This window comes from Cariama cristata, unplaced genomic scaffold (genome assembly GCF_000690535.1).
Source record: "Cariama cristata isolate BGI_N322 unplaced genomic scaffold, ASM69053v1 scaffold5090, whole genome shotgun sequence".
Classification (NCBI taxonomy): Eukaryota; Metazoa; Chordata; class Aves; order Cariamiformes; family Cariamidae; genus Cariama; species Cariama cristata.
Window position 1 is genome coordinate 18,543 of NW_009592848.1, and position 19,511 is coordinate 38,053.

The window sequence follows — 19,511 nt, forward strand, 5'->3', positions numbered from 1 at the left end:
GCCATCCAGTTACTCACCACGTAATTACTTGGTAGTCAGTAAATAAAATTCACATGATCAGAAAAATACTGCTTTCTTAGGGAAAGGAGGAATGGGGTAAATAGAAAATTAGAGGGTTCTTTTCCAATAGAGAAAACTATTCGTTTCAAAGCTTGTATCCATATTTTCTTCTCAAGTTCAGGGATGTTTGTCTGGATCCATTTCTAGCTTTAAGCTTCAGGATGACTTACCATCTAAAAAAAGCCTCACATTTGGGCAATGGGTCTCAAGTCCTTTTCAACTAATTCAGCCTGCAGCTTCCAGAAGCTAGGCCACCTAGGATTTGCTCCATGTGCTGTTAGCAACTGGCAGCATGTAAGGAAACAGAAGTATTATACGAAATAGTGGTAATGGCTGAATCTTGCCTGCCAGCTTTAATAACTTTAAAAAAAAAAATTACTCAAGTCTAGCAAATCTGCTGGTAATCCAAAGCTGGAAAGGACCCAAATTTACCTTCTGCACTGTGTTTAAAGCCATTATTTGAAGACAACTGGAATACTAAAAAAAAAAAAATTAGACGGCATGCTGGTGTTGGAGAGAACTTTAGTTCTATTGCCCCCACTAGATACAACGCAGAAAAGGCAAACCCCCACCACTATAAAAGATACATCAGGTTTAGTAGACACATAGGAAAACCATGTGGGATGTTTAACTTTGTAATATAATGACCTACGAGTGATTCCTTTATGGCAGAGGGAGAAGTAATGCCACTTTCATTCAGGTTCAGCTAGGTTTGGGGATCTGAAAATCTAGTTTAGGTTCAGATAGTTGTAAGGTTACATGGAAACATTGTTTTAGCAAAGGGGGGTAAAAGAAAGGTTTTATAAGGATTTGTTCCCAGGAAATCCTACCTGTTTACATGGAAATGTGCTCACTGTGATCTTCTGAGGAAAGAGGACTGGCCTCCTGAGCTTGTGTTCAGAACAGGTACATAGGCCATGCAGACCACCTCCCTGCCTCAGCAGGTTCCCCCCCAACCCCCTTTCTGCTATGGCAGAAGTGCTATGGAAGGCAAACAGAGAAAGAGGGGACAAACAGAGAAAGCCTAGGCAGATTCTTTAGATAGATTTTACGGATAGAACCTATAGATACATAGTTGCATTTCTGGTGTATTTCTAATCTAATATTGAGCATCCTAAAGAGGTAGGGTTATGCAACTATACTTGCAGCTCAGCTGAACACATTTTAATTCCAGGATTTTTCTTATGATGTTCCATCTCAATTTTCCTTTGCTTATATTTGTCCTGCCTACCATCCTAAATATTTCCTTTCCCCTACCCCCTCTCTTGGTATTTATATCACACAGTTTTCCAGACTGTTACATCTTTCTATTTCAGCATCCCTAAACTAAAACAGATTTTTGACTTTTCTCTCACAAATCAAACCCAACATGACAAAACTAACGCATCTCTTAAATCTGGGTCCTCTCACAGAGCTGGACTTGAGAGGTTGTAAAACCCACAGCCTAGGACTTCCCAAATTAGGTGGAACAACTGTAATGAACAGTGTCAGCTGTGCATTTCCAGCCTTTTTTCCTCATGAAAGCATACATTAATAAACCAATGCTGAGAATCTCCAAAAAGCAGACCACGGAGTTTAGCCTGCTAAAGAAAAGGCATGAGCCTCTATTTGAACACACAAATCTGAAAATGTTTTCACCCTCTGACTTCTGTTACTGCTGTTGGACAACAGATAAAAAAAAAAAATCCCTTATTTATTATTGGTGCATGATACTATAAAAATTTGCTGCTCTGCAAGTGTGAAAACACTATGCCATAAGGGGAAGGTGTGAGATTTCTTTGTATCTTCTAACCTGCTATAGCATATTTATCTCATAGACTCTTGGGGTTAAGAAGCTGGCACGTCTCAAACATATCCTGCTTGTTTGAGTATCATAGTATTGGAAAGTAACATCCAGTGCTCCAGGCTTCTTCTGTACTACAATTAGTTGCAAGCCATGCATGGAGACCGATTACTGTACCCCAGAGCTATTTGGGTCTCCAGGCTAAACAACCACTAACTGTCTGAGAACAACTACAGAAATTAAATACACAGCTGGCTCTTTGCAGGTCTTGACTTGTGCTGGAAAACAGCAAGTCCACCCTCAAGCTTTCAAGGAGGTCTGTGGGAAAATAGCGTGGAGGAATAAAGGGAAGGCATGGAAATTATTTTGCAAGGCAGTATGATTCTCTAATTACTCAGGAATTAAGAGGTGTGATGTAATTAATCACCACAACTAATTCACTGTTTAACCTTGACAAAGTCCCCAGTGATTGATTCTGTGCTCAGCTTTTCCTGTTCACATATTGGGAATATTAGGTAACGCAAAGCAACAGTCACCCAAATTCTTGAAGGCCTTTCAAGAACTCTCTAAAGCCAACAACCAGACTATCAGAGTACCCCACTTTTACAACTTAGTATGTAAGAGGTAAAGCAGTCATCTAATTGTAGCCACATTACTGAGTCTTCTCACATGACACAATTTCCAAACTCAAGTACCAGTTGCAAAGAAGTGATGCCCCAGATCTGAGAGCCCTTTCCCACCATCTCATTGTCCCAGCACAGCACAGCTGTTGTAATAACCCTGAGGACAAAGCCAGAAAGTCTGTGATACACCCTAGGCCCTGACCATCACAGCTTTAAGCTGAAGAATTCTGAGGGCAGTCAGTCTGGAGCATAGGGATGAGAAGCAACTATCATCTTTGTTGTAGGGTATTTGAGTCTCTTTATGTTTGAATACCAAATATTCTTTTAAAGACTGTTATTTTAGTTCCCTTTACAGTGCAGAAGGGATCATCAGCATTGAAAGTACCAACACACTTAAGCCAGAGGCTAAAAAAATGCTTCTACTACAAATGCAGTAGAAATATGCTAGAGACGTGCATATGAAGAAAAGTAAAAGCTGCTACGCTCTTTAAATTTCTTGGTCCCAGCCACCATGTTGGCATGTCTGGAATGGATCTGGTATAAACAATGCATTCTTTGAGATTTTAGAAGAAACCATAAGCCTAAAAGATACTCACTACTGCTCCCTTCCCATTAAAGGATAGCCCAAGCCTTTGCTAAGAGCACATACCTTGCACTGTCTCCAGAACCTTTAGGTAAGAAGATACTACAAAATAAAACTTCTGCTTGTATGCCTCTGCAGAGGCAGCTCCACAGCCAAACCCTCAGCAACACCACATTGGAAGCACAAGCACAGGAATCAGAGTCCTTTTGTGCCTGCTGTGGCAGGGGCAGTGTAAATTTACACCTGCCTCAGGTTTAATTTAGCAATTAGCAATTATTTGGTAAATTAAGGAAGGTAGGAGAGTTTCCTCTCAAGTAAGGCTATTATTAAACAAAAGGAAAACTGAGCACTGGATGAACTGAGCATGTTATTTCTGTCCTCACAGACTGCCAAACAGACTAGGGCAGGTTTGTAGAATGTTAGGGTTTTGATTTACAAAGATGTCTTAGTGTCTCCCATTTTCAACTTTGCTAATGCTGTTGTTGATAATTTGCTGTGCAAATCCACACTCGTTCAAAACTGTTCTTCTATCTTGAAAAATCATAATTGGTCCAGCCACCAGCAATATTCAATGATCAGGTCTTTTTCCAGCTTAAATACAAAGATGGCTAGCAACAGGAAGCATATGTCCCTCCACGGTAAACTGCACAGCTTTGCCCAGTCTAACAAAAATAATAGCACTAGTACCTGAGGATGTCTCATTTGTCCAAAGTAAGGCATACGCATGTCTTTTTACTCACCAAAACCAGCCGAAGACAGTCAGATCAGGTCCCGGTTAGTACAAGCAAGTACATTTTGCTGGCTAGGTGTAAGCTTCACCTTAACTCTTCAGTAAACAAACAAGCAAACAAAAACTTTTCTGCCCTAAACAAGCCATTCCGTTGTCTTGGGGAGAGCTCAAAGGGAGGGGCATTCACTGAATAGCAACCCCACGGGAAGGCAAGGATTTAACATGTCTGATGAGATTTCCTGTGTTCTGGGCTGCAGATTAGGACAAACTCAAGATAGACCTGGCAGTGCATAAGCCAGAAAAGGGACAGGTCCAGAGCCTGCTGCTGTTCAGAGGCAAGCAAGCAGCATTAGCCCTTATTAAGGAAGACAAGAACAAGTCTAAGGAGTTTTCTTTAATGTCCATCACCTGAAACCCAGGTTCTTATATGATTTCCAAATATTTTTTATTGTACCTTAGTGTCTTTGATGGAGCAATAAGCAAAGCCCTCAGATTTTGTACACTCAGAAAGCCATCAAAAGTCTAATGGCAGAATCTCAGTCCCATTTACTTCCAGTTCACAAAACTTATGGGTCAGAGTCTGCTGGGAATCTGGTCATTTATGAAGTTACCTGTATGGGAACAGAACTTTTTAGAAAATCAGCCCCTTAACATACGAAGGGCATGAAACATCTTTTGACGTGTGGGTGTGCACATGTGCTTGAGGATAAGGAGTAAAGGAATGTAACGTTTGAGTATGTTATGCCCAGAATTTAAAAAAAAAAAAAAGACAAAAGAAGCATTGTCAGGCAGTTTCACAATTTAAAAATAACAAAAACTGTAGTCCTTACAAATAGAGGGCCCACAAGACAAACAGCAGTACTTCAGTCAGTATATGTGATCACAGGTCCTGGTAGTGCTGTTTGGTTTTATGCCATGGACTACATACTTGGTAGATTTTCTCCAGGTTGGCAATGCTTTTTGATGCACTATTTACCCAGATTTGGGTCAGGGTTATGCCAATTCCACTTGCTGTGACCTTTCCTCCACATACAGCTCAGCAGCGAGCATGACACCCAGCCAGCACTCAGCACAGCGTCGTCAAACCAGCACTGAGAACCAGCTTATCAGCAGCTGTCCTCTAACCACCTGGTACAGAAAATCCGGCAAGAGCTGGCCCGTGCCCGAGCTTCACGTGAAAGCCCAGAGTGCCAGAACTGAACTTGTAACGAGCAGGACTGAATCCCCTGCCTGGCGAGAGCTGGTCAAATGCAAGGAAGGAAAAGGGACTTGCGCAAACTAGTATTTTGAAAAAGAGTGGGGAAATACCACTACTGTTGTGCAAGCTTAACAGAAATTCAGTAGTGCCCAGGGTCATTGAGGCCTCCCTGGCAGCAGCGTCCAGACTTGTGTTAGAGGATCTCAAGCACAATAGCAATTGAGAGAGCACTGCTCTAACTGTTGGGCCACTTCCTGCAGCTTCCCAGTTTTTTGGGAAAAAAACCCCAGACTCCCAGAAAAATGCCCACAGATCTGAATGCTGCTTAAACAACAAGGCCTACACGTGTCTGTTGCATGAAAGGTAGACATCCCTAATGATATAAATGCATAATGAATTGTCCAGGAATAATGGCAGACCTGGAAGCATTAGTACTGAAACAGAAAGTATCTAATGTTGCAAGAAAAGAAGACTTATTTTTAAATAACAAAGTAATGCAAAGGGTTTTTCTTGCTTCCCTGAGTAATATTAAAGTGGTGGTGGAAAGGAAAGATTCTCATCTTTTATGGAAATAAGGCAGAAAACATGAATTCTTATTGTAAATGTTACCAATATCAACTAACACCCTACAAGTAACTTCCAGAACATAACAAGATACTCAGCAAGTGTTTAGTATACAATATTCTGTCTGAATTACTAGTTTCCTCTAAAAACCTACAATGGCAACTTTAACACATCTTGTGTTTTCTTACTTTAAACAGAGGATAGGCTAGCACAAAGCATCTGCTTGTATGTATCCCAAGTAAAATTTGGATGAGCAAAGCCTGGATTATATTTGCAAATGGCTCCTGGATTTACAAAACACCAAGACAGAATGATGGCTATTGATTTTCATACCTGGGATTTTCAGAATCCTGCAACTACTCTAAACTTGACATATACATAAATAATTTTTTTAATAGATTTTGGATTCGGCAGTGTGGTCTACGGTTTAAAGCAAAGGGCTGAGAAACAGGAAACTTGGGAGAACTGGGTTGGATGACAGCCTGGATAAATGCATGTGGTTTGTTTGTATGATTTTCAGTTAATAACAAGGCAGATCGGGTGTTTCAGAAAATTCAGAAAAGGGAAATAAAGCTTTATCCTGCCAGTTATAAAAAAAAAAACAAAAACCTTTACATGAAGGTAACTGAATTTGTATATACTAATGGAAAGTAGTTAAGTGTCTTATCACTTAAAGTTGGAATGGAGAAAGCCCTAGATAATGTACTGCAGGGACAATCCTGTGCCAGTTTGCAACAGGACATCTAGAAGGGTTGGACCTGTGACTGCAGAAGTGTTGGGACACCATGAACAAAAACCAACCAGTGATCAGCCGAGTGTTCCTGTCCTCACTGATACCAGCCAATGATTCAGAAAGAGCTGAACAAAATCCCTTTAATGTATTATGGAAACAGTCAAAATCGTTCTTCAGCTGTTTTCCCAAACTTGCTCTTCCATGTGAGATAGGGCCTAAAGGCATACGAGGTCTAATATGTCTTGTAATTGTTATCCTACCTAGGGCAAGTTCAGACATTTTTTTGTGTGTGTGTGCGCGTGTGCAAAAGTGTGATCTTTTGAAGAAAGCTTGGAGAGCTGCCCAGGAGGTTAATTAAAGGCAATTATTTTTATTTTTTTTTTTTTAAAGCAGACACACCAAAGACTCATAAATAAGACTGTAGGAATAAGACATCCAATTATTTGAGGTGAAGAAAGGGCTAATTTGGTAGATATTCTACTGTTCCACTACTGATTCCAAGGCTGTATCTCTTCTTTGGTCTTCTCTGACACTCACACCTCTCCTAAACTGCACATCAACACAAGCTCCAAGGGACAGTATGCAAGAACAAGGCAAGTGAAACTCCGATGTTGTGACAAGTGTTGCAGATAGAGTGCATGTTTTCTGCTTTTTTCTTGCCTTTTTTTCTGAATATTATTCCTGTTCTTATATTTTTGTAATAGCTTCCCAGTTAAAAAAAGAAAAAAACAATCTGAAAATTTGTATAATTAAGCATGTAGAAGTGGGCCAGTCTTCAGTTACACTTGTTATTTTCCTTGAGATTGGATTACCAGATACTTATATGGCTTTATTTAGAACCTTAGGAATGAAGACATCAAGAAGTTTTTGTTCCTTGCTTGAGGAACTTTTGGTTTTAGTCAATAATCATAATTTTATATCACAGCAAGACCCTTTTACCTGAGTACTATGAAGGTCAATCACACAGATTCACTATATGAAAAATATTTGGTTTTACTTGACATCTGCAGAAACTGCCGCATTGCATTACAGCACTGAGAAAATCACTTGCCAAACAGGCTTTAAATTTGAGCCTCTTATGGTTCAGGGTACACAGGCAGGGCTTGGTCTTAGAGGTGAAAGCGCTATCTCTGGAGTTAAACTGGTACCAGGTGCTTAACTTAAATATGATTCACCTAGTGTCTAAGTTCCAGGTATTTTCACATGGTGAATTCAAGACTTTAAATTAAATGTAAAAGTTGTTTAAAGGTCCAGCCAAACTTTTTTGCAGCAAACCTTAACGATAGAAATAATCAAGTTATTTACATCACACTGAAATTCAACTCTTTAATGCCAGTTTACTAATCAGACTTGTGAGTATTGTTGATTAATCTCTAAAATACTGTTGCATAAGCATTTTTCCTTAAACTTGAAGTTTTCTTTTGAGGTATCATTATCCTTATGAAAAGGGAATGTCAGATGAGTTTCTTCTGAAAATTTTATCTTTTACAGCTTACCTGTCTTAACTTTCTGTCATAATTATCTGAATTTTTTCTTGATTAAAATGTCAACATCCAACATCCTCCTTAAATATTACACTTTGAGTGCGTAGCATGTAAAAACACACTTCTCAAAGTATGTCCACTTTGGGTAACAACATTGTTAGGCTGTAGAGTTACTGTACACCACTGCAGAGAGTGCTCATGGATTCCCACCTTGAATCCTTCTCAACTCCTTGAAGGAGACCTTCAGTCATGGGATTTTCCTTTTCTTTTGCTTGTTTCTTCATGTTGCAAAAACATTTCCATTTCTCTGACATTATTTTCTAATGTTACATGACTTGTAATTTTCTAATGCATAAAAAATGTCAACAGATGAAAACAGACGAGCTGAGCAGCTCATGGCCTCATGTACATGTGTAGGAATAGGGGATGTGGGGGGTGAGGTAGTCCTTAGAGCTCATCTGTCACTTTGCTCAACAGCACTGGAAACTCCTGGTGTTTGAGACCTGTCTTTCTTCCCATCTAATCCATTGGATCAGGGAGAAGATTTTACATGGACTAAGAAGTTTGTTTATTCTTTGGCGTCTTTGGATCTTTGATCCTTATTGTATGTATGCTATGCCTTATTAATACTTAGTTTGGTTTGGCCAATGGCAGCAGAGGAACAGCTAGGACATGAGATCTTGACACTGATGTGGAAGAAGAAAGAAAATGAAGCAAGTTATTCACATATTTCTGCAAGAAATATTCACATGTGACATTCTGGACAGAAAAGACCATATCCACACTGCGGCCCAGATCTGTCTACTTCTGCATATGCCCCAACAGGCCCAACTGCAGGCACAGCCAGAACATGCTCTTCAGAGTATGGAGACCATGTGTACACTGGGTGTGTTGGCATGTCCCTAGGAACACATGCACAAGCTTACACACTAAACAGGTTACCTGTAAGGCAGTCATGCGGAATAAGGTGGATGGCAAAGAAAGTATAGATGTCTTCAAAGGCTCATGAAAGAAGGTGCTTTTTCAGGGCAATGCAATTACATTTGCCTATTCAGTGATGCAGGGAGACCACAGACTAAAGAAAAAAGAAAAAAAAAAGGTAGTTTCAGCAAGGCTCTACAGAAATAGCTGGATAGTCATAACAAGAGTTTGGCTGGCCAAGGGGCTGATTTTACCCACGGAAAGAAAAATCTTCTGAAAATAGACATGCTGAATGGCACATATTTTCCAGTAGTATTTCTTTAACATGCCCTGGCTTCTTTTGGAAAACTTGCTTTAAAGTCACCCTCCACGTTCATCCAGGCCTTCATGTTTATGATTAGAAAACTGATAAAGTCCTAGCCTGTAGCAAGTACTATCACAGTTTATTATGTGGTTGTCTTTCTCAGAAAAATGCTCACCTGCAGGTTTTCAACAGCTTACATGAGTATTATTTTTCCTGACAATTCCTACTTAAGAGTTTTTATGTGCAACGTATGAGGTGAAAAATGTCAGTCATGCTTAGTATGGCCATCTCCTTTTGTTTAAGTGTGATCATGTCTTCTTTTTTTTTTTTTCCATGGGAAAAATATGTGTGTCTCTGTGTGGTTCTATCTCTATTCTTTACCACATTCTGAAATAGCAATGTAAAATGTCTTGACATTTTCCACCAAAAAAAAAGCAATAACAAAATACCCAACAACTTTGGGATGAGTTCATGCCCGGAATGTTTCTGAAAGAAAAAAAAAATCACAGAATATTATATTTCCAAAGAGAGTGATGAATAATGGAAAGTATGAACTGTGAAGTTCTATTCTATCAGTTGTATTTAGGTTAACCACATTTAATTTTTTTAAGCTCATAACTCCTTAAGAAATGTTAATCACATGATGGACTTATTTGTAAATTTACATACTGCCCTGAAGGAGACATAGATTGTTGCATTCTGTGGTGACTCATGAGCATCTCTGGTTCAGGCTGCCAGGCCTGAGAAAGCAAGCTGAGTAGTATGATCTTTTATGAACTGTGATGAAATTTCCAGTAGAGTTATCCTCAGGACACTCCAGAGTATTTTTTAACACACTAGGATATGAAAACTAAAAAGAGGGTAATATAAAGTAGTCTTTAAGTTTGAAACTTAGCATTGTTTTCTTTCATTCTGTTAAAACTGAAAATTATGCAGTCTAAGCATACATACACACTTAAACGGGAATATCCTATATTTTAGTTGCCCACTATATTCAAAATAGTTATTCCAACAAATACACGCAAAAACCTTTCAAACAGTATGTGAAAGTCCTTTTCATTAATAAAGCTACTACTATTACTTCTTAATTTCACTTCCAAATTCAAGTATCACCAACTTTACACAACAGTTCTTGTTCTCTAAATATCAGAAGTAAACCTGCACGCATGCTACATTTTAATAGATATATATTTTAAAATTGAATTATTTATTGCATGTCAATGAAAAAATAAGCCTACGGTAAACTCAAAGCCCTATCAAGTGATGCCATCTGGTTTTTGTTCTATTGACAAGACAAACAGATTTAAGATACATTTAATTAAAGTATTATCATAGATTAAATATATAATGAGTGACAACGTATGGTAGTAGACGCAATTAAAAAACAGATACCTCGGTTCCTATTTATCTGTCAAGTGAACTGATTTATCTGCTGTCCATAAATGAACATCAGATGTAATCTAATGGCTTTTTAATAGAAGGAAGCTTGACAAAATACTGGCAGATGGTATTCTGGGTAATGTTCCAGACTGCAATGATCTCGGTAATGACTTATTGTATCTATTTATTTCACCTCAAAGAGGGGCAAAAAGCTAAAATGATTCAACTAGCCTAGGCTGCTCTGGCACTGTAAATGTTTAAATCACTGAAGCAGCCCATTTGCTTCTGTAGTGGGAGAAAACATGAAATCGATTAAAACAGCACAAATACAACAGGAAAATCTTTCTCCTCCGCAACCAGTTTGGGAATGGAAACTTACCTAGTTCTCATGGTCCCTTTTTTTTTTTTTTCCCCTTGTTGTTGCTCTGAAGTAGTCAGTTCAGAGGAAATTTTGTCCTTTAAAGGAAAAAGATCTCATAGCACTGCCTCTTCTCAAGGAGTGGTGATCTGCTTCCAGAACAGGGCCAATGAGAGTAAGGAAGGCTTTAGGACTCATGAAGGACTGTTGTGTACCCTGAAAATCTTCCTTTTACCTCACATTGACATGGATCATGATACAGGGCTTACAATAACTTTTCTGCTTTCATCTACAGCTCACAGAAACAACTTCAAACAGCTGTCATGAACTGCAAGGAGTATCTCCTGACATTGTCACAGTTACACAGTTTCTGAAACCTGAAAAATATAATTGTGTCCTGTAAAATTCCATTTCAGATACTGTAAGTCCCATTGAAGGTACAGTTTGATGATCTAAGTAAAAAGAAATTGAAGCCTCATGGAGATTTGCATACATACCTAAACATATAATGAGAAAACTCTTGCAATGTAAGTCCCATTGGAACAGAGAAGGTCTGTTGAACTTTCTCTCCCATCCTCACCTACTATGATACTTCCACTGCTGAAAACAGTGCTGGGAAACTTGTTAATCTACTGTCTCAGAAATATCCATCCCAATAATAAACAGGATGACCTGAACTTCAAATCAGCTCAGCACCAGTGTCACACAGTATAAATTAAAAGGTAATTGCAATGTGCTCAAGAGGAACTAGGTGTGATGCTGGACAGTTTGCCATGGTATTGGACAACAGAGAAGCAGCATTATACTGAGGTACACAGGTATTGGTGACAGGCAAGAGAAATATCCCGAGAATAGCTATGACATTTACATGAACTTCCAGTCAAGGTATCCAGCCTAGCTGTTGTCAAATTAGTCCATGGTGGAGGTGTACTTCTATTTTTCAAGTACTTTGAGAAGTCCTGGATGCACAAGTGGCAAAGTTGTGCTATTTTCAATTAGGTGTTCAGTGTTTCGGTGAACAACTGAGGACAGTTTTAGCACTGTGAAATCCTGAGCCCATCGCAGTGCCAGTCAGTCCACCTGTAAAGATCTGCAAAGATCACTTAGAGAGAACTTCTGCAACTAGTAAAAATCTGTTGCTCCTTTCATAGCAGCATCAGCTACAAGACTTGCTTTTCTCATGAGGCAAGTGCTTTCCATTTCCAAGCATAGTCCACCAATTTCTTGTTTGGATTGGTCTAATTTCCTGCCAGTCTCTGAGAAAACCTCAGAAAGATTTGTCTCATAAGACATCTGGCCAGGTCTAATATATGGCACTCCCAGTGCTCAGATCTTCACCCTGTGTGAGGCTGGAGTGTTGGCTTTATGAGTTTGTAAAAACTATTGGCAGACATGGGGAGACACAAACTCTGGTAGCTAGGGCTGAGATTAAAAGCTGTATGTTCACTTCTTTCCAGTCCGCAGGAAGGTAAATGCTTGTTTATGCTGTTATAATCTGCCCAGAAAGGCAGTGTTTAGCTCTGCAGGCTGGCACGTGGAAAATGATGTTTGAGAACAAGCCTGCATGCAGATGATCTGGACTGGGGGTACACAGATAAACAGAACAAAATGCTGTATCGTCTCATATCTCACTTGACCTTCTGACAACTGACATACTTTTAAAAGTACTTGTACTTGAAATGAAGTCCTCGGCTAATCTGTAGCCTTAAGCAAACTCCATAAAACCAAAGCCTGAGATGGGGAAATCATCACCAAGAGTGTTACAACTTGAAAAGAACAAGAGATGGGAAATCAGATGCAGGAAAGGTATAAAGGAAAAAGAACAGGGTTAAAGGACATGAAAGGCTGATTAATTCCTAAAGAAGACAAAGCTTTGGAGAAAACTTCCCCTCCTATTGCCTGCACACCTAACCAATAGCTAAGTCACAGAAACTATTGTACAGGTAACACAAGTATACATATGAAAATATGGAAAATACTGATTTACAAAGAGTACTTTTTCCTGCCTGCTACTTCTTAAATTTTATATAATAAGCACTATCTTAGAGAGAACTAAAACACTTGAGGTATTCATATGTTTCATGTATATGACCTAAAATGGATGCTCCTTCTCTAGTCAAGTGACATAGTGAGGCTCACAAATCTTTGAGGCCTTAAGGATTTGAACAGGGTGCTCACTCAACATGTTTCCACTTCACATTAGCTCTGTAAGACACATTTAAGCCAGTGGATTCATTAACATGAACATTAGAAGCACACAGGTGTATACAGTGAGCCAAGTAGCCCATCAGACCATGGAAGTGATATGCACTTCAGCTGACATTGATTTATCTGTGATCAAAGTCTTTAACAAACATTTAGGTCCTTTGTTTGATGTTTATATTTGGGAAAGGTTTATTATGCCTCAGGAATTCTCTTCTTGGTCAGAAAGTAAGATCTTGAGCAGTAGTCAATCCTCTTGAGATACTGCTCTATAAATAATCTATTTTCTAATTTTTTTTTCCTTCTACCATGTACATCATCCATTCCAGAAAAAAAAAAACTTACAAATATTTGGGAGTAGTCACAGTATCTAATTTTTGGTAACAAGTTAATTATTAATGATCCTATTTTCTAACAGAACTGTTATTTCATCACACCTGCTTTCACCTGATTTATACAGCTGTGAAATAAGAAGCAAGTCCTGAAAGGTGGTTTTATTTCTTCCAGAATATTGAGTAGCTCCTTGTAACAATTGATATAAAGGTCATAATCGCTAACAGCCAGACTACAGGAATATTCATGCAACTCAAAAGTCTCCTTTCAGTACTTTTGGGGGTTATTTTTGTGACATGAACTGGATAATCTAAAAAGAGTTGTTTGTTTGGCAGTTCCAAGGGCCTGTCAAGCATACCATAATGAACATTTCTGTTTGGGACACTTAGATGTAACCTTTTCCACAGCTTTCCTTTTGGTGATTTGTTTTGTTCTTTCTTACCTATATTCACAAGTAGTTTTCAGATGTATGGTCCTATAAAACTTACTGTAACAAAAGATGACAAGAGGAGGAAATTTCCAAAATACAACTAAATCACAAAGTGAGTTTGTTTAGGAGGTTGCTGGACTTTCTTCCATTGGATTTTTTTTTTTCCTGTAACAGCTATTCAGTTGTGCTTTTAACTTCATTTTTCACCTTTTGCCTTTTGCACGTTCATTGAAATAGGAGCTGCATGTATAGCTGATGCATTCACAACCAATTCATCCAGGTTTCGTGTGCTACGTACAGCTTGGCACACTTTCTTCAAGCACATACTTTTTTTGAACAGTGCAATTCTGTGCAGACTCAATTGCTGTCCTTGTAGCTCTCAGTTTCTTTCCCCCTTACCTTTCTTAGAAGTTGAGTAGTCAGATATTAAATTAGTCCCACCATTTACAAAGGGGTTTGCTCATATTGCTTAAGATCTAGTCAGAGTGGCATAGGCTATTGTATTAAATATAGTTTTAAGTTTCCTTGGTCTAATGTCAAGATTCCACTGTGTATTAATAATCAATATTAGAATAAGAAGACACAGAAGAGGCATATTTTCCTTTATCGTTTATTATACTACAAGAAAAACAAATCTAGAAAGCACATTTCATGGAGCACCAAATTGTAACAAAATTTTGCTGGCTCTCCTACAAAGTGTACTTTTGACATTTGAACAATGACACACACATAGTCAGTACACACAGCTGTCTACACCCCAGCGATCTTAACAGCCCCAAAGAGACTCTCTTTCAAATACAGAAACACTAAGGTGCACAGATGAATGCCAGTGTGAGGGCATCTGAACGCCAACTGAGTTAATTACTCTTTTGTTAGCGATCTTCATAAACACACAAGCCTTCATTGTCTCACCCCAATCTCTCTTCTCTGAAGCCTCCAAATTGGGTTTAAAGGCCACTGAATATCGATCTAGCACAGACATGGTGTAGAGTTGAACAAAACTGGCCAATATTCCCTACCTGATACCTCTTATTGCTTTGGTTATAGTACTGAATGAAAGTCTTAAAAACTCTTAAACCTACACTCCACATCACAGAAAAGCCACTTTCACACATACAGAAACATATCCTCCTTCCCCACACAAACCTGAACACATAGCACTGATACCTTTTTGAGAAGCTTTGTGGGTTTCCCCACCAAGATCACTTTCATAAAAATCATTGCATTTTGTTTTTCGAAGTGTTCAGACAGTTCTTCAACAATATATTTCATAATATATTTCTTTCTTTTTAATAGATAGGACATGTTTTCCTACTGCCTTAAATTTATGTCATTGTCTGCACAAGCAAGAGCAAAATGCTATCATTTTCATCTGTACAAAATGTTTTACATTCATTCTATACAGTGCTAAATAATGTTAAGCACAGAACAACGTAGAGTGATAGCCCAGAATAGCTTTTTGCCTTGCTCAAAATGAAAAGTACTGGAAGTTTCCCATACTAATGTTGAGACACAGTATTGAGGTCTCTGTTATACACAGTAGCCTTCCAGAATACTTTCAGGCACCTATTTTGTGAGCTATTGCTCAATATGTATGTCACACCGAAGCACCTCAAGTAACATGGTTTAATGCTCTCAGACAGTGAGAATAAGAGACAAAAGCAAATCCAGCCTCACAGCAGACTAGACCAATTGTGAAGTATGATGCTAGCAAGGGAGCAAAATTTCTGCCTGGACCCAAAACAACCCACTAGTACAATAATTTTGGGTATCTGACATATGGCCACTTCTATCATTAACTGAGGACAATGCATGAAGTTTAATTTTAAACCTTTTCTATAAAATGTTTTAGTTTTGTCAATAAAAAAAAAAGAAGAGCTTGTATTCCTATCAGTCACTTAAAAAAGATAATTTTTTCCTTTAAGGTCATTTCTCTTTGAAATACTTGCCCTGCTTTCTGACCACAAATTTTCCAGGGAAATTTAAGGATTTGCAAAAATGTATTTCTGTCTTGATAATCAGTGAGGCTGAACTATCTTTAAGTTTCAGGCAGGGTAATGCATTCATATTGCCAAGAAAGAAATGAAGTTATTGTGTATTTTTTCTTGTGGAAAATCCTTGTGGATTTCCCATTTACAGGAGCCAATTTTATAATTCCTTTACACTATGTGATGAACAGATAGATATCTATTAATAACAAGACAGAATAATGGAAATTCAAAAGGAGAAAAATGGACTTGAAAAATAACTGTAACTTCAGATATGCAAAGGGGTATTAACTAACTGAATTACTAACTCAGACTCTCTCCTCCTAGATGAAGGTACGTTTCAACAGCTGTGCTAAACATTTGGCCAGCATTTCCCAGATGAATTGTTCAGATTGCAACTGTATGATGGGGAAAAGAAGAGAGAAAGAAAAGACTTACTAGTTTAAGTTTTACAGATGCTATGGAGTTGCTATGGATTAATAAAGTTTCAGATGACTGAAGAATGGGATATAATAAGGAAAAGATGTTGTGCTGAGTATCAGTATATATTGTCACTTGGAGTAATGTCTACAGCTTTACTCACCTGAGTAAAAGGACAGTGTAGCAAAACCAGAAGAGATTCAGAGACAGGCAAAGAATATAGACCTGTATAAGAATGTGAATTATTGTATGGCTTAAGAAACAAACAAAAGGTATGTAAGTTTCTAGATAAGAGTATATAATCACAGACATACAGATCCCAACAAAAGCTGGGATCACTCCTGTTTATACTGTTTTAGCATACAAGAGCAAGAGATGAAAATGACATTGAAAAGCAGCCAATTTAAAATCTGGGGAAAAAAATCTGGTTTTATTTGTTTTCCTTTGTTCTTAAACATAATGGGTTTTTTTTATTTTAATATTCCTCACCTCAAGAAATATTTAGATCTCAAAACTCAGGATCAGCCCCTCATAGAGATGATGAGACATCAACAATCACATTAGAAAATACAAAAATAATAAGGGCTGAAGCTAATGAAAATTCCAGAAAAAAATATTGCACCTTCCCCTGAAGCATCTGATTCAGTCAGAGGTAGGACACTGGATTAAATAAACCATGTAGTTTGGCCATGTTACTGTTTCTATGATATTAGGTTTGAAAAATTCAGTTATATATCCCAGTTAGTCATGAAAATGTACAACAATCTTCCACACTGAGCAATGAGTTACAGCAACATTAATGAATGGGAGGACAGAATAATTATTATTATTATTAGTCTTAGACATCACTTACGTGTGCATGCATATGTATAAACACACATAAAAATATATGATATACATATAAATGCACACATACATACACACACACAGAGACACATGCCCTTACACCCTTCTCTGATAGACACTACCAAACTGTGTATGTGTGTATATGTTTAACAGTGTGTGGAGGAAAATATGAGTAGGAAGGGAAGCATGAATCTGAATATGGGAGAAATCAGTCATGTTACTGTCATTATTTCAGATCTGTGCTTGAAAACACATTTCCAAATGCCTTGTACATTGGCTAAGCTGACCAACAGCCAAGCAAGAAGAAACATATGATATTAAAGGGACATTGTGAAAATGAAAATATTTATGTACGTATTTTCTGTTCTTTCCTGTGTTAGTATTAGTACATCATATTCCTGACAACTGGCAGAATGAGAAATTAAAAGAATTAATTTGATTTTTGCCACTTAGCCTGTTTATCTGTTTCATGTTTCTGCCAAAATTGAGAGAAAACTTGAATAGTCCATCTCCTTGTGGATTTTCAATTATCAGTTCTAATGGGTTAGCTCATTGTAAACTTGCCTTTTCATCAGGCTTGATTAAATTGTTTTAGTTTTAGAAATACCTAAAATTAATGTATACTTGAAGTTGACAATATTTCTTTAACCATAATTAATAATTCCTCAGACCCATTTGTATGAAAATTCTGCCATCTTTTGCACTTATTCACATTAATTCACAATATTTGTCCTCCCTGTTTCTCTGGGAAGGCTTTTGAGAACACAAGTGAAACAAACAGACTATCATCTCACCTGATAGCAGAACTGAAGCTAATCAATTCTAAGGCTGCAAAGAGCTTAACTTCCAGACAAACTAACGTAGCTATAAACTTGTTCAAGGTATCTAAGATAGCAAAAATCAGCATGACTACAATTGGTAAATGACAGGATAGGTTTCCATTTCAATGAGGTAACATTGTGCATAAGTTCCCCCATCCCCAAAATACATCTGTAAGGTCATTATCTCAAACAAAAATAAAACAGAGAAATAAGTTAATTTTTAAAAAGCTAAACATGAAATTACCTTTAAGCCTATTGCTAGACAGAAAGAGATTCAGGTGGGTAAAGAAACAGAGAAGAGAACCAGAGAATACTGATAAATGTGTGTTGTCAGCTTTGAGAACTGAGGGTTAGTTGGCATCAGCTGAGTTTTGTCTCATGATGCAAGCTCTAGGTGGTTCTTGCTGTTTTGTTACAAATAGTCCAGGTTTTTTAGTTTCCAAATTGTAATGGGCTTATGTGATCACCTTTACTCCACTGCATTTCTATGCAAAGTGATTGCAAGCCCCCTGGCTCCTCCCATGTCCCTTGCATTGGCCACAGGAGGGTAAAGAAGTGTTTCTGATTAGATGCACAGCATTGCCTTTCCATGGATTGCCTTCCAAGCAGCAATGCTTCTGGCTCACCCCAGGGCTGACACTTCATGAGGCGGGTTCCTGGGAGACAGACCGTATCTCACTACTCTTCCTGCTCGCCAGCAGCTCCTTTTTGCAGAAGCCTCTTCACCTCTTCTGTCCTGTAGTGGGATTTTTTCACAGAATAATGTTTCTGTGGAGTTAGTTTTTTGTTTTATTTTCTTTTCCTAGTTCACATTCATTTGACCTTGTTATCAAATGCGTTCGCCTGCAATCATTTGAAAGGCCTTATTCAAACCAGCATATGTTTTCTTTTTTTCCCTTTTACGTCACCTTAAAGAGACACATCTGTTGACATAGCTTCTGTAGAGAATGGATTTCATCTTTTGCTGAAGTTTTGTTCCAGCCAAAGCCGAACCTCCTGCAGATTGTAGAAAAAAGGGCCTTTGCCTCCCAGGTAGGCAATTTTTTGTCTCTGCACTATGCATACTCGCTCAAATGAAACCCCGTAGGCCACATTGGCATTGTTGTCCATGCAGTCAGCCACCACTTGGCACTGAGGTGGCAAGGAAAAGCGCTCTAAGAGCTGGTGAGCAGCTGCGCATCGGTCTTCCTGGTTCCTGTGTTTCTTAACTTCAAATGAAGAGGGAGAGATTCCAGGAGCAGCCCAGCCATCTGATGGGTGAGCCTCATCGATGTAGACCAACAGAAAGTCAGCCACACCAGAGAACTCCTCCACCAGCTTGCTGAAGGCTGACAACTGGCTTGTGAACGGTGGTCAGGTAGCTGAACCAAAGTTGACTACCAGTGGCCGCTCAGAGTTGGCAAAATCCAGAAGGTGGCATTTGGTTCCACACTTGCCACTGACACTCTTCCAGCTGCTACTGCTGCCATCACTGCCCTTGGCTACGTGGATTACACTGGAGTTTGGGGCTTCTCCTCCCAGTTTGACCTGATGGCAAAACAAATTAAAGCATAGCAAGTTAGTGTGACTTGCTTGTCCAGTATCCTTATGACTACTCTCTTCAAAGAAATAGAATCACTTATTCAAAGAGTACACCTAACTACCCGCATGGACGCTAACATGGGGATACAGTAAAACATCAAAAGCAGCAGCTTCCAAAAGTTGTGTCTAGTCCATCTCCACTCATAGTACAGGTAAACGTGGCATTCCT

General features: G+C 38.5%; 1 protein-coding gene across 1 annotated transcript in view; it reads right to left on the reverse strand.

Moving 5' to 3' along the window:
• Positions 1–18,670: 18,670 nt before the first annotated feature.
• Positions 18,671–19,511, reverse strand: part of DIO2 (deiodinase, iodothyronine, type II) — a 12,175-nt gene continuing 11,334 nt past the window's right edge. Inside the window, 1 exon segment of the mRNA XM_009697997.1 lies at positions 18,671–19,288. Coding sequence (XP_009696299.1) covers positions 18,671–19,288 — 618 coding nt within the window.